Source organism: Papaver somniferum, chromosome 7, assembly GCF_003573695.1.
Source record: "Papaver somniferum cultivar HN1 chromosome 7, ASM357369v1, whole genome shotgun sequence".
Classification (NCBI taxonomy): domain Eukaryota; kingdom Viridiplantae; phylum Streptophyta; class Magnoliopsida; order Ranunculales; family Papaveraceae; genus Papaver; species Papaver somniferum.
Genome location: NC_039364.1, coordinates 56,626,784 through 56,642,213, shown reverse-complemented (window position 1 = coordinate 56,642,213; position 15,430 = coordinate 56,626,784). Strand labels below are relative to the sequence as shown.

The 15,430-nt window shown below is 37.8% G+C and overlaps 2 protein-coding genes across 3 annotated transcripts; both read left to right on the top strand.

The window, feature by feature from the left end:
• Window positions 1-206: 206 nt before the first annotated feature.
• On the top strand, window positions 207-3,076 carry LOC113297372. The gene is made up of 2 exons (XM_026545818.1): window positions 207-1,502; window positions 1,594-3,076. The coding sequence occupies exons 1-2, from the start codon at window positions 235-237 to the stop codon at window positions 1,634-1,636; spliced, it is 1,311 nt and encodes a 436-aa protein (XP_026401603.1). The 5' UTR covers window positions 207-234; the 3' UTR covers window positions 1,637-3,076.
• Window positions 3,077-12,101: 9,025 nt separating this feature from the next.
• Window positions 12,102-15,223, top strand: LOC113297371 (uric acid degradation bifunctional protein TTL-like). Of its 2 annotated transcripts, none has more exons than XM_026545817.1 (6): window positions 12,102-12,361; window positions 12,442-12,533; window positions 12,633-12,690; window positions 14,055-14,156; window positions 14,323-14,482; window positions 14,678-15,223. In XM_026545817.1, exons 1-6 carry the CDS (start codon window positions 12,224-12,226, stop codon window positions 15,130-15,132), a joined length of 1,005 nt encoding a protein of 334 aa, XP_026401602.1. In that variant the 5' UTR covers window positions 12,102-12,223; the 3' UTR covers window positions 15,133-15,223. The 2 variants fall into 2 exon arrangements, with proteins under 2 accessions (XP_026401602.1, XP_026401601.1); XM_026545816.1 differs by having other exon boundaries at window positions 14,675-15,223.
• The last annotated feature ends 207 nt before the right edge of the window (window positions 15,224-15,430 follow it).

Sequence of the window (15,430 nt, the reverse complement as noted above, 5' to 3'; positions counted from 1 at the left end):
CTTTCGTCACAATAACCTATATGGTAAGAGTCGTTTTTCTCTTCTCTTTGATGCTTCTCGCGGCATATTTGATCGAGGTAAACGTATCCCTGATTCTTTCAATTCAATGAGAAATTGATTGTTCCACGGATTTCAAGTTTAGGGTACCAATTAGATTTCTCGGATATCCTTTTGATTGTGCGTTTGTGTATTACTGATGCTACATTTCAAGTTGAGAGCAAACTGTTTGATAAAATGTCCGAGTTTGTGCATTTGAATGATGTTAGTGTAGAATTTTTCTGGCAGCTCAAAATGGATAAAGTATTTGATCGTGGAAAAGAATATCATCTTATTCCAGGGTTATCATCTTTTATTAATTCTTCTAGGGACAATTTTGATACAAATACTTCTTATGTGACTGTTGGTACTGGGTTTACATTCATGGCTGCTTATTATGACAACTTCAATTCTAAGCTAATGGCGGAGCTTGTGTACTGTTTCATTCTGCTATATGAGTGTTCAAATGTGTCTTTGTTTGTTAAAGAGGGGGATAGTCATGATATTAACCAGCTGTTTGAACAACGGCCTCAACAACGCCATATTCCCTGGACATTTGTGCTTCTTCAGGTGCCAAGACAACGTGAATCAGGTACATTCTTTTGTGCTTCAGTTATATTGGTATGGGTTCCAACTGGTGATTATAGTGTTACTAGTAGGCCAGTTACCAACTTGTCATCGCGAAATACATGGTTTGCTCATGTGCTCGGTAGGAAGGCGGAAGAAATTTTTTTCTTACAGCTGCCATGTGACTTACTCGAGATGCTTGAAGTTGATCTTCTGTGCTCCATGTGTGTTATCAAGTGTGATAGAACTCGCTTACCAGTCTTGCATTCAACTAGTGCTTGTCCATGGTCTGTTCAAGTACTTGACATTAAAGGAGCAACAAAAATTTTCTTACAGTTCAAGTGTGAGTTGCTTGAGGTATTCACTATGTGTTTGATATTATTGGATGCGCACACTAAAATTTCTGTTCATGACCTACTCCTCGATTATGGATATGGATTCAAATTGTGGCGTCGGAACTCCAGGGTAATGGCGACTTATAATGGAAAATTTGTTTATGATTTTGTTTTCAAATTTGGATACTCATTAAGGCTGCTATGTGCGAGATCAGCTACAATTCTGTTCGTGCAAGGGGATGAGACTGGTGTTGTTTGCAAGTTACAGAACACAAGGTTGCAGCATGGTACAGTTCTGTGGTCCAGGTTGATACTTCAAGTGACAGGTACCAATGCAGCTGGTACTATGATTGAGTTATTTGATCAACTACATCACAGTCGATGGAGTTTCTGTAATCTTCTAATCTCACAGCTGGGAAATGGTTCACGAAATTCACTAAACTTTTGTGTGGTGGCAAGCCAATATGCTGGTGAATCACAGATTCTCTCAAAGAGGCTTCACTATAAGCTTGTATTTCTTTCTCTTCGTGCTAGCCAGATGCGTGATGTTCCCCTGATTCTTTTGTAAGAGCTTCTAAATTTTTCAGTGCTCCTATTTTTAGTTCACACAGTTGTTAGAACTCGCTTATCTCTTTCACAAATTGATCCTTTTCAGCACTCCAAATTACTTACTTCTGAAGTATTTTGGTGGTTTATAATCCAAGAGAGAGTTATATTGACAACAACACACTTCAATTGGAATTCTCTGCACAATGAGCTCAGCATTTTGGGAAGAGGGTTATCTATACACTATCGATTACCTTCACCGAATGTCTATAGTGGGTGTCTGCTTCCAGTGGGTATGTTAATAGAAACTCAGATCTTAGTGGTAATATTTCAATTTCTTAAAATGTTGGTATGGGTAGGATACTTGATAGTGGGGTTTCTTGACATAAACTGGAATTATCAAGGCCATTGATTATGCGAGGCTGAGGTCATTCATCACATTGAAACACCTCTTCGGAGAAGTACTCTGTTTCTGACAAGTTTATGGAGTACGAGGACTACTAGTGGTAATATATGGCCTTTCATTGACTTATCTGTACCATTTGTCTCATTTGGTTATGGGCGTTTACTATTTGACAGAGGTAAAATGGCTGCCATGGTAGTGATGATACTTTATAAGCACCGCACTTTTGGGTTGACGGCTCCCATGTACTTGCCAGGAGAGTGTCACGGCTCATCAGAAATTCTTCCCAGAGATACTTTAGGTTGTTGTCGGTTAGTGTTTGATAGAGGTAAAAATGCTGTCAAGCTTTTTACCGCAATTGGTGATGCTAAACTCAATTGTGTGATAGCTGGGATTTCTACTAGGGTTAGAATTTTACACGAGTTTACACCAAGGGAAATTTTCACTGAGATCTATGACATCACTTGTGTAAACATGTTTCTATACGAGATACAAACCCATACTGCAGTTCGTCACCATATAGAGGTTAATCTACATCTCGCCTCCAAAGGGTCTGTTCACTGTCAAATTCTGGAGGTTGACGAAATGGTAAAGCAACTGCTTCATCTCATAGTGTCTCAGGTCAAGAGGGAATTTACTGGTGGTTCTATTAGTGCATACACAACAATGACCTTTGCATACATAAGGACAATTTATTTTGACACACTCAGGACTCATGAGTTTCAGTTTCTTGTCCGTCTGGAGGGGTGACAATATCTATCAGAGATCTGCAAGGAGGACGGTTATTGGGCCTGGTTGGATGTGCATTAAAGCCTCACACACGTGCTCATTCTGTTGTGGTTGTGGATGGACGTCCGAGCGTGTAGAGAAATGTCCATGGACAAGGATTCATTATTGGAGAAAATAAAAGATATGAATAATTATTTAAAATAATAATGAAGAGGCGTGGGACCGTCTGGGCATGATCGCCAAGGGACCGGCCAGGTCCAGTCATGGTGGTGCACGGGCCAGCATGTCCCTCGCGCGTCCATTCCTGAAAATTTTAAGTATGTTATTGCACACTTGTGCAATGTTTTGTATTTTCAGAAGAGTTTGATCTTGACTGAAATTCTTAATTTTTGCTTGAATGAGCAATTAGGGTTTTTTGCTCGCACGTCCAATATATGATATCAAAATAATGTTATTTTAATATTATTGATAAAAAAGACCTAATAGTCGTGGGATTAGGCTTTTTTTTTTAAGTTGAGCAATATCTGGAGAAATATGGAGAATTAGGAGTTTGCATGAATGTGGGAATCAAGAGTTGAGGGAAATAATAATAAAATAAGGAGTTGGAGAGGCGTGGGACCGTCCATGGTCGGCCGGCCGGTGCGCCCGGTCCCACGACTCCTCTTTCCTACTTTTTTTTAAATTATTTTCCAACTTTGCTTAGCTCTTCATATTTCCTCGTTCGTCCATATTTTTGGGTGCTCGTTCGTGCATCATTGAACGATGGATATGATAACATGCGTTAGACAAAGAACGTGTGACAAACCGGAAATTACGCCTAAAGCGCCAAGGCACGCATGCCGTAACTCCCTGATTTGTTACACTGATGCTAGTGATCAGGTCGTAAAGCTTCTCTTCATGCCAGGAAAATACACACACATGTTTCCTTTTAAAAATGCTTCGAAAGCATGATGCCTTATACTTAGCTTCCACATTGTTCCAACTTACCCTTGTTCTGCGATGGGTAAAGCCATATAGGCTAACGTCGATGCAATATTACATGTATCACAGCTTAGGAGTATTGTTTAAGCATAGAGCATGCCTTTGGACTTGCACATAGGCCATTGCAAGCCTATTTACGCTTCCTTATTTCGCTTGGCATTGATTTGAATGCATATATGCAGTTATATTTCTTGTGTCAAGGGTGCATCAACGAGACTCATGTAGTAATTACCTTGTACCATTCCTTGAGATGCCAATGGCTTATGCAAGATCCCCTAATTTGCATACCGATTTAACTTACTTTCCAAGCTATGCCAAATGCGCAGTTGGTGCATGCCTACGTCGAAGGACTTGATAGGAAATATGAGCATCCAAGGAATGGAACTTACCTTATCAAGTATGACAACAATCATATCTTGCATCTCTTAACCGGGATATATGATATGAGTTACTATAATATAACACTCATCTCGCAATTAGATGATGTATGAGCGACAACATGTCAGACTATTAATGTTGCGACTCATTGTGGATGCCTACGTACCCTACTCCGTACCTTGAAGGGATCAACCACTGACTGTAGTTCATCCATGTAGGGATAAGCAATTAAATATAACTCGTATTGTAAGGACAAAGGCCAAGCAATAGCCTAGTCCATATAGGTCAAAGGGTCACTTGCAAATGATGCACAAGAATGTGCATCATTGGTCTTTCCTTCGTGTTGCACCATGGTGGTGCAATATTATTTCGAAATGTCGCAATGATGATGCATGAAGCTATCTCGGGTGACCAACGAGCCATAATAATATTTGAGAATCATATAAGCTTTACTGGATAAGCTATGAAGCTTATGTGCATCTACATTATATGCAACTTCAACCAACCACCGCGCCCTATATATGTCTTGTTGACATTTCCCCAACTAAAAGTTGGGAGTACTTTGACATGCTTGCTCCACAATTCATGGTTGTTGCGATTATCTCAGGACAATACGCCATGATGGCAGTATTTCCATCTCCGCCGTGATAGCCAAATGAAGTATTGCACTAGCTTCGCACCGTGATGGAGCAATATTTCACTTAGCCAGCCTTCAACTGACTGATGCACCATGATGGTGTAATATTGGTCTCGGCTAGCCACCACTGGCATGATGCACCATGATAATGTGATATCTCTTTTGGCCAATGTTCCTGCGTAATCCATCATAATGGTGTGATATCTCTCTTAACCAGCCACCCACTAGACGATGCACCATGATGGTGTCATCTCATGCCAATGACACATGTTTGAGCATGCGCCATGCAAATAGTGTGGGTATTACAAAACGACTCAGATTAGACGGCGAAACACGCGGGGTTCTCATTGACCAGTTTAACAAATTTTAACTTTTTCCTAAAGTAAAATCTTTGCCTTCTAAAAAAAATATTGATGCAAAATTATCATACAAAAACTCATACTTCTGCTTTGCAAAATTAAATTGAAGTAAAAGGCTCATCAAAGAAGGGGATTGCAATTTTCTGCTTCCACCCCTACGATGTGGAATTTTTGTATAGGGTTTTTGTTAGATTTGATAGTCGGAACTAGACGTCATAAAAAACTATAAGTACTTTTGGTTTCAATTTTTATATTCAGAAAACTTGTTTATCAATGCCCTAATTTTCTTCGGGGAAGAAAGATAGGGTAAATTATCATTAAGAGGGATTTTTTTTTAAATGTACTTATAAACCATCAATTTTTCTTTTCAAATTTATTAATAATCTTGTTTCCTCATAAACCCGTTTTGTTTTTTGCCGGGGGGGGGGGGGGGGGTCATTTGATGATCAGAACCAGTAATATCAGCTAAACCCATTTGTTGTTGTTGTTGAGGATGTGATTCCCCATTGGTAACAACTTCCATCATCATTTCTCTCTCTTCTTTCGCTTCTTTAATATCTCGTTTCTTTCACTTCTTTAATTGTAGATTTTGTTTTAGCTGAAATTAGTGAAAACTAAAATCTAGGTTCCGGAAAAAAATAAAAAAGAAAAAAGAAAAAAAATGAAAGAAAAATAACCAAATAAATGGTAGATTTTAATTTAGATTGGGATTTATAGATAGGAGAATGAATAAACCCAGATTGTCAGATACATTAATTGGTGAGATCAATTGAAGTATTCCTTTTAAGGACGAAACTTTACTTACTTAAAATCTAATTGAAGGTAAACCAACATTTTTAGAGGAAGAGGACGAGATGATAAATAGAGATACACTGATATTGATTTATGTTTTTACAGGAGAGGTGCGTACAAAATTTTCATAGTCTAAGTAGTATGGGCGATGAGTTCGATTGAAAATCTGCTTGTTTTACAACCTAATTTGAGCCGTCTTTGTCTAATGGGTGCCATCATCTCAACTGTTCGTAGGTTTAAATATTCCGGAAACAGAAACGTTGTTGTACAGTGTCTTTATAAAAATGTCCCCTGATCCTACCAAAAACACAACCGGTGAAAATATTAACAGAGGTGTAAGAGATTATACTATCCTAATTCATTTGTTTTTTCAATAATAACAATTAATTTTTTTCTTATTTCAAATTGGTATAAAAATCTGAACATGCATAAACGCTTATATTGCGTATTTCATCAGTGTCATATATATTCGTATATATCGTCAGTTACAGATCAATATGAAAATGATATGGCATATATATCAGTAGATACGTATTGGATATCCAGAAATACGATACGACATATACCAGACATATACTGGCATGTGTGAGCAAATACGGCAAACCATGGTTATCCGTATACTTTGCCACACGGCCCCTAGTTAGCATTTCAGACTGTTGTATGTGTATTATATGAACTTTCCGGATTATATGCGGACAATACAGATTCGTGATTCATCCGACAACCAAATTCGTGTGACTTGGTCAAAGTCAACTGGCTGACTCAGCTTTTGTAGAAAGAAGATTTACAAAGGGAAGAAGTGAACCTGAGACGTCCAACTCCTATGGAGAGTCTCCGACCACTGTTCTACATGCTGGTTTTTGGTTGATATTGCATATATACTCTATATAACCATTTTGAACCATAGAATTTTTATATTTCTCATACAAACTCTTGTTAAAATGATGTTTTTCACTGTGTAACCTATGCATATATGAGATTATGCTTTTAAAATTACGAATACTTATTAATTTAATTATGCATATAGGCCGAATTTTTTGTCCCCAACTCAAATATCTAAAACGAATTATACACGTACGTATGCCATTCCGAACTACCCTAAACTTGAAATTATTGATTGAATAGTGGACCGAATTTATTTTCCATCGAAACGTATTATATACGTACTATAAGAGTTAGTCTGTATGATAAGGAGTCTGCCCTTATCTTTTATATGTGTGTGCTTGTATTACTGGGTGTAACCGTTTAGTCTGTAACCTATATTGTCTTTACACGTGTCTAGTACTCTCTGGTCAGCTATATAACTATTCTGACAGAGTACTTTGTTATGTATCTTTGATAACTCATCAATACAACTTTTCTATCTTTTATTCTGATTATCTTATATGGTATCAAATTAGGTTGGATCTTGAAATTTCATTTCAATCAATTTTTCTACAATTTCTTCTTAAATCATCAGAAATCTTTCATCATTACATATAGCAAATTTGATCTTTGATCAGATTATCTCATAATTATATCTCTGTTGTAGTAATTTCAATCTATTTCTACTACTCAGATCTGAGTTCTTGAATCTTGCTTTCAAGAAATCTTTCTTTCTGTGATCAAATCATCTTTGATCGATCTTTATTTCATTACAAACACTATCAAATCTTTGATTCTTGAGTTCTTGAGTCTTTTTAATTCACCTAAAGTTACTCGTACTTCTAGCTCTTCCGCTGCTCAACATGAGGAATCTGTTCAACATAATGATTCTACTATTCAGAACAATGAATCTACTCAAGATCGGTATCATTTTCGCCTTCCTTTTACTAATATTGCGAATTTTATTTCTCTGAAACTTGATGGTACCAATTTTGTACTCTGGAAGGATCAATTTGAGTCAGTTCTTATCTCGGTAGATTTGTTTGAGTATGTTGATGGTACAATCCAAGAACCACCTCGTTATACATTAGTTAATGGTGTGCAAATTACAAATCCTGATTGGTTGTATTGGAGGAAAGTACATCGATTTGTATCAAGTTTTCTTAAAGCTACATTTACTCAATCAATTTCTGGAGATGTTCTTGGATTGGGAACTGCTCATGAAATTTGGGAGTTTCTTGAAACTACATTCACTACTCAGTTTGCTGCTCACCGATCTATGTTATGAAATCAGCTTCAATCGATTCGGCATGGTAACCGCTCTGTGGAGGATTATCTTCATGAGATCAAGACTATTACTGATAATCTTGCTGCAATCAATGAACGAGTCAGTAATTTAGATATTATTATGCATGTATTGAACGGTCTTGGTCATGATTACAACAATTTTGTGATTGCTGCTCAAACACGTGAAGTTCCCTTTACATTTCCTGAGATTAAGGCGAGATTGGTTAGTCATCAACAATGGCTTAAAGACCAAGATGCAGAGGTTCAAGGTATGTTTGACAATCAGCATCCCACATCCATGTATGGTAGAAATACAAATTCTAGTGGTGGTAATGGTTCTAAGAAGAACAATAATAAGAATCAGAAGAACAATTCTTCTACCTTCAAAAACATCACTTATTCTCAAGGCTCTTCTAGTGGTAGTTCTAATGGTGCTAGAGGTGGTACTGGTGGTTCTAGTTATGGTGCTCAGCCAAATTCTGGTGGTAGAACTACAACTTCTGGTGGTGGGACTATTGATTGGTCTCAGGTGGAATGTCAAATCTGTAGAAGACATGGACATTCTGCAAGTAGATGCTATTACATATATACACCTGATAGGAACTCTATCAGTTCAGTGCAGAGAGCTTTTGTTGGTGTTGAGTTAGAATCTGATAATGTTGAACAGCCTACTTCCTTACCTACTTCTGATAGCTGGATTCCAGATTCTTGTGCTACAAATCACATGGCTAGTGATTCCACTCTTCTCACAAATACTTCTTCTTATACTGGATCTTCACAGGTCATGATGGGAAATGGTAAGCTTCTATCCATATCTTATATTGGTGATTCCATTATTCAAACTTCACATCAGAAATTTCAACTTTCTAAGGTGTTATATATTCCTAGTTTGAAAGCCAATTTACTGTCTATAGCAAGATTTACTAAAGATAATTCTTTCTTTTTGAACTGCATGATTGGGGTTACTTGATAAAGGATGTGGTGAAAAAACAGGTTCTTGCTAGAGGTTCCATTTCCAACAATCTATATCCTCTAAAGTCTTAACCTGTTGCTCCTCCAGTTTGTTTTCACACCTCCATTGCTGCTTCTTCACCAACTTGGCACAACAGGCTTGGGCATCCTGCTGATGCTGTTGTTCACAAATTAGAGTCTTCTGAGTCAATAAAGCTTACTTCAAAAGCTGTAGAGTGTGTGTGTACCTCTTGTCAGTTAGGAAAAAGTAAAAAAATTCCTTTTCATTTGTCTAATAGAATCAGTTCTGCTCCTTTGCAGCTTGTCCATTGTGATGTTTGGGGCCCTGCCCCTGTATCTTCTCTTTCTGGTTTTAGGTATTACATTTTTTTCATAGATGATTACAGTCGTTTTCATTGGATTTATCCAATGAAAGCAAAAACTGATTGTCTTGTATCTTTTCAGCATTTTAAAACTATCAATGAAAATTTGTTGGCCACCAAAATCATCTCTTTTCAAACAGATAATGCTTATGAACTAAGTAAAGGACCATTCAAATTATTTCTTGATCGATGTGGGATATCTTTGAGGTTGTCTTGTCCTCATACCTCTCAGCAGAATGGTGTTGCTGAGAGGAAGCATCGACATATAACTGAAGTTGGTCTTACTCTTCTTTTTCAAGCTCATATGCCTAAATTTTTCTGGTATGATGCTTTTCAAACTGCAACCTTTCTTATTATTAGGCTACCAACTAAAGTTCTTCAATTTCATTCTCCTTTTGAAGTTTTATTTTCTAAACCTCCTGATTACTCATTTCTTAAAGTTTTTGTCTCTTGTTGTTATCCATACTTAGGTGCATATAGGGATGATAAATTGAGTCATAAGTCTACATTGTGCACTTTTATTGGTTACAGTTCATCTCATAAGGGATATAGATGCTATGATAATGCTTCTGGTAAAATCTATACTTCCAGACATGTTATATTTGATGAAACATGTTTTCCCTTTGCCCCTAAACAACTTTCTGCTCCTTCTGACACTTCAGTCACCTCTTCAACTACTGCTAGTCCTGTGTCTATCTCTCCTCCTGACAATTGTCAAACTTCTACTTCTGTTCCTACTCCAATGCTTACCAGATTAAAAGTTGGAACCTCTAAGAAGAAGCAATTTCCTGATTATGTCACAAATCATCATGTTATGCACCCAATTGATACTGCTTTTACCTCATTACTGCATATCACTGAACCTAAGTCCTTTACAAGTGCCATTAAGATTCCTGTATGGGCTAATGCAATGAAGGAAGAACATACTTCCTTAAGAGATAATGACACCTGGGATTATGTTCCATATCATCCTGGTATGAATGTGTTGGGTTGCAAATGGGTATATAAAGTTAAGATGAAGGCAGATGGGACAGTTGAGAGATGTAAAGCAAGACTGGTGGCTAAAGGGTATGATCAGTTAGATGGAGTGGATTACTCTGAAACTTACAGTCCAGTGGTTAAAGCACCAACAATTAAAACTGTTTTAACAATTGCTATTTCAAGGGGATGGGAAGTGAAGCAATTGGATGTATCCAATGCTTTTTTACATGGTAATTTGAATGAGTGTGTTTTCATGGAACATCCTGAAGGGTTTAAATTGCCAGGGAAAGAGAATTATGTGTGTCACTTAAAGAAGTCACTCTATGGGTTGAAACAGGCGCCAAGGGCATGGTTTCAAAAATTCAGCAGCAGCTTGATTTCTTATGGTTTTAAACAATCCAAGTGTGATCATTCTCTTTTCATCTTCAATTCTTCTGATGGTATGATGTTTCTCCTCTTGTATGTGGATGATATCATTTTAACAGGAAGTTCTTCCTCTCTTCTCTCAGCACTCACTACCTATCTTGGTTCTGAATTCAAGATGAAAGATTCAGGGGATTTGCACTACTTTTTGGGTATAGAAGTTACCATGAATTTCAGTAACTCCACCATGTTGTTAACTCAAAACCAGTACACCCTTGACCTTCTTAAGAAAGCAGACATAGTTGATTGCAAGCCCAGTGCTACTCCAGTTTCAAAGGGGGATAGATCTTCTCTTATGATGGTGATCTTCTTCATAATCCTCTACTATATAGAAGTCTAGTAGGTGGTTTGCAGTATTTGACCATGACAAGACCTGACATAGCTTATGCAGTCAGTTATGTATCCCAATTTATGCATCAACCAACTACTGCACACTTGCAGTTAGTTAAGAGAATATTCAGATTCTTAAAAGGCAGTCCGGGCTCTGGAATCACATTAGGGTCTTCTGATTCATCTTCTCTATCAGCTTATTCAGATTCTGATTGGGCTGGATGCCCTGACACAAGGAGAAGCACATCTGGTTATTGTGTTTTTCTAGGCGTTCTTTAATCTCATGGACTTCTAAAAAGCAGCCTACAGTTTCCAGAAGTTCAGCAGAAGCAGAGTATAAAGCCTTGGCAAATACATCAACTGAACTTCTTTGGCTCTCATATCTTCTGAAGGAGTTAGGTATTACTCCACATCAACCATTTTCTCTATACTGTGATAACAAGAGAGCTTCTAGTCTTGCCTGCAATCTGTGTTTCATGCAAGAACTAAACATGTGGAGATTGATTACCACTTTATTAAAGATCTTGTTGTGTCCAAGTTTTTGGTGATTAAATTTGTTCCTTCTCCACATCAGCTTGCTGACATCTTTACAAAGGGCCTGTCTTCTGATCTCTTTAATTCTTTGGTTTCCAAGCTCATGTTCTTTCAGCATACCGAGCTTGAGGGGGAGTATAAGAGTTAGTCTGTATGATAAGGAGTCTGCCCTTATCTTTTATATGTGTGTACTTGTATTACTGGGTGTAACCGTTTAGTCTGTAACCTGTATTGTCTTTACACGTGTCTAGTACTCTCTGGTCAACTATATAACTATTCTGACAGAGTACTTTGTTCTGTATCTTTGATAACTCATCAATACAACTTTTCTATCTTTTACTCTGATTATCTTATACGTACGTATGCCGCCCCGAACTTTCTCGTACACGGAATTGCTAACTAGGGCCACGCCAAGTCTTCCAAAAGAAAAGCACACCGGAACACCGTACACTTCATTTTCAGGCACAGCTCCGTTCGGCCATGTATCATGCCAGGTGTCCCTATGATCTTTTTTTCTGTTTGTTTTGTTTTTGTGTGAAGCAGGTACCCTATGATGCGTGTCGTGTCACGGGGTTAGTAGGAACCGAACCACTAATTCAATTGGAAAGTCTTGTAACATCTCTCCCAACTCCTTTCACAGTATACACTAGTGGACTTAGTTATCACAGAGGAGAAGTTAGAGAGGGGGATCCAGATCGGGATCAGAGATGGATTTAGGTTTTAAGGAAATTGATTTTCTAGCATGCTGTGGTAGCACCCAATTTTCTGAAGAGATGTTTTCAGCATCTCCTTTCCCCTCTTTGGAAAGTACTATTGAAACTGCCAGAAACATCTGGTTCAATAAGGTTTCTTGCCACCCTGCTTCTCTCTATTTCTCTCCCTCTGTGCAGATTTTTTTAAAAAAAAATTCTTAATTTTTTTCCAGGTTGATGTAAATGGATGGCTTGAAGCATATGCTGCACATCCACAAATAGGAGACACTTCCGGTAGAAATCGGAAAACTGAAACATCTGCACAGTTAAGTTTTTTTTTTTTGTTTCTTTGGAAGCAGAAACTGGATTTTCAATTGATGCATTAGATGTATTGCATTTTAATTGATTGTTGATTGGTTTTTAGGTGGAGTAAAGGAGAGCAATCAACTGCTTTATCAACTGCCACTGATTCTATGTTGCAGGTGTGTATAATGAAACTAGATCTTGTTAGCACATTATTTTTTGTATCGCCTTACATTTTCTGTTTGAAATTTGTATTTTTACTTGTGATTAATTTTTTTTATTTATTTGGCTATGAAAAAATCATTTGCTAGAAAAATTTCTAAAATTAACTTTACCCAGAGAGAAGAAGAAAAGGAATTGGTCTCTAAGAGCGACTGCAATGGTACGACTAAACTCAAAGATCAAAGACCAAAAAAAAAGACTAAATATGAGTTTAATCTGTATTGTGACGTTATGGGGAGAAGACCAAATTTGGTCGCGCGTAAAATTAATCACCGCACGAAAACGGGCGTAAATTTGGTGTACGCTTGAATGGGGCGTAAAATTGGTTTACGCCCGAAATTTGAATGGGGCGGATGGTTTGGTGTCCGCCTGATGAGTAAGTGAACGGGTGGATGGTTGGGTGTCCGCCTGATGAATTTCATTTTGAATGGGGCGGATGGTTTGGTGTCCGCTTGACGAAATGTGAACGGACGGATGATTGGGTGTCCGCCTGATGAATTTCATTTTGAATGGGGCGGATGGTTTGGTGCCCGCCTGATGAGTAAGTGAACGGGCGGATGGTTGGGTGTCCGCCCAGCAACAAGCGTACTTTAAATTTACGCCCGACTATATTAGGATTTGGTATTTGGTCGCGACCAAATATGATCTGGGATTTGATCTTTGGCTGGGATTTAATCTTTACTCCGTCCCACTGCGTTACGATCTCATCCCAAATTTTTGGTTATACTCGCCCACTGTGGATGCTCTAAGTGTCAGCTGAAAATCTGAAATCTGAACCTGGATGATATATGATGCTAATAGTAATGAGTGGTAGCTGTTACTAATTAGGAGAATGGATATGTGGAGAAATTGCTTACACTTATGTTTCGATCAGTTGCAATTTCTTGACCAGTTGTTGTGAACTAAAGAGTCGACGAGGCACTGATTGCAGTCGAAAGTTTTTTTTTTTTTGGTACTCTATTGCAGTTGAAAACTGATAAGATTTACCTCCCTTGGCGTAGTTCTAGTAATAGTGGACTGTTGAGGAAAAGGAGTTGTAGTGCGTGAGTATTAACATTTAAATTTCGATGATGCATTGTCTGAACCATGCCACCAGTACTACTCCATGTTGATTGATGAGAAGATAGAAAAGAATAAAATCCCATGCAGTTGGACTAAATTGCATCTCAATCTTGACTCAGTTGGTTACTTTTTTGTCTTAAGTCGATATCGTGATATTGTATTTTGTATATTTTTATCAGTCAACAATCAACAACTTACTTGATGTCCTGTGTCCTGGATTTCTATTTCTACGAGTAAACAAACCATCTTACTTCTGCAGGAACTTCTTGACTGGAACCACCGGTACAGAGAAAAGTTCGGATTTGTTTTCCTTATATGTGCATCTGGTCGGAGTACTCCTGCAATACTTGCTGAATTGAAGGTACGTAAATGTGGATCGCTTCAACTTAGACGCTCATTCGAAAATAGAAATCAACAGTTACACGTGTTAGGGATTCTTGCAGTTTGAAAAAGCATCTTAGCTCTGAAATCGAAGTACATCACTTAATATTTATTAAGTAATATTTTTTCTATTTATTTTCTTACAGACACGTTATACAAGTAGACCCATAGTTGAATTTGAGACTGCGGCGAAGGAGCAAATGAAGATTACTGAGTTACGTCTTGCGAAACTTTATGCAGCTAAAGTCGATGTTACCTCTGCAAGCATTAGCCAAAACCCGATCAGCCTTAAAACAAAAGCTGAAGGTACCTTTTCTAATGTTAAAGCTTATAATATTATCCCTTACAAAAGTATCCATCATCTAGTTAGTACATACCATATACCTAGTCATCTTGGTTTATTAAAAAGATACCATGCTTTTCAAGTTGGACTCTCTTTTTTTCTTGTGTCAAACGCTTGCAAATAACACATTGATGCTCCTTATCTTTGAGTTGTAGAAGATCGCGTTAGCATTATTGGAGCTCATATTACTGCTGGGTCTGAAGCTCATGTCAGCAAATCACATCAAGTTTCAGTTAGGACCAAACCACCAATTACAACTCATGTCTTAGATGTCTCTCGAGGGTCTCCAGCTGCCGGCATTGAGGTACATTTACAAAAATGGAATGGTGAGAAACCGCGTCCTATGTTTAATGAATTGGATTCCAATGGCTGGGTGGTTCAAGGGTCTTCAATCACAGACACGGATGGCCGAAGTGGGCACCTAATGAATGTTGTTAACGATGTGGATCCTGGGATTTATAGAATAAGTTTTAATACCGGGAAGTATGTCTCTGCTGGTTTTTTCCCATATGTGTCTATAGTATTTGAGATCAAAGAGAATCAGAAGTCTCAACATTTTCATGTCCCTTTGCTGCTTTCACCATTTTCCTTCACAACATATCGTGGAAGCTAGAAGTATCTGTCACTGTATCCTGTTAAACAATGTAATTACAGTTTATTCATGTATTTGAGATAAATGCTAGTGACTTGAACTATTTGATTTATGGTTTCACTGAAGAAAGATCTTTGTGCCCCTTAATAAGGGACCATCCAATAATTGCTAGTGAATATTTTGTTCAACTATTTCATTTTCATCTATGGTTTCATCTACGAAAGAAATTTCCGTAGAACAGTTACCAGGTATGCTACTGACATACTTGAATGCAGGTATTTTACCCAAATTCCTTCCCACCCTTTGATAAATGGCTCGG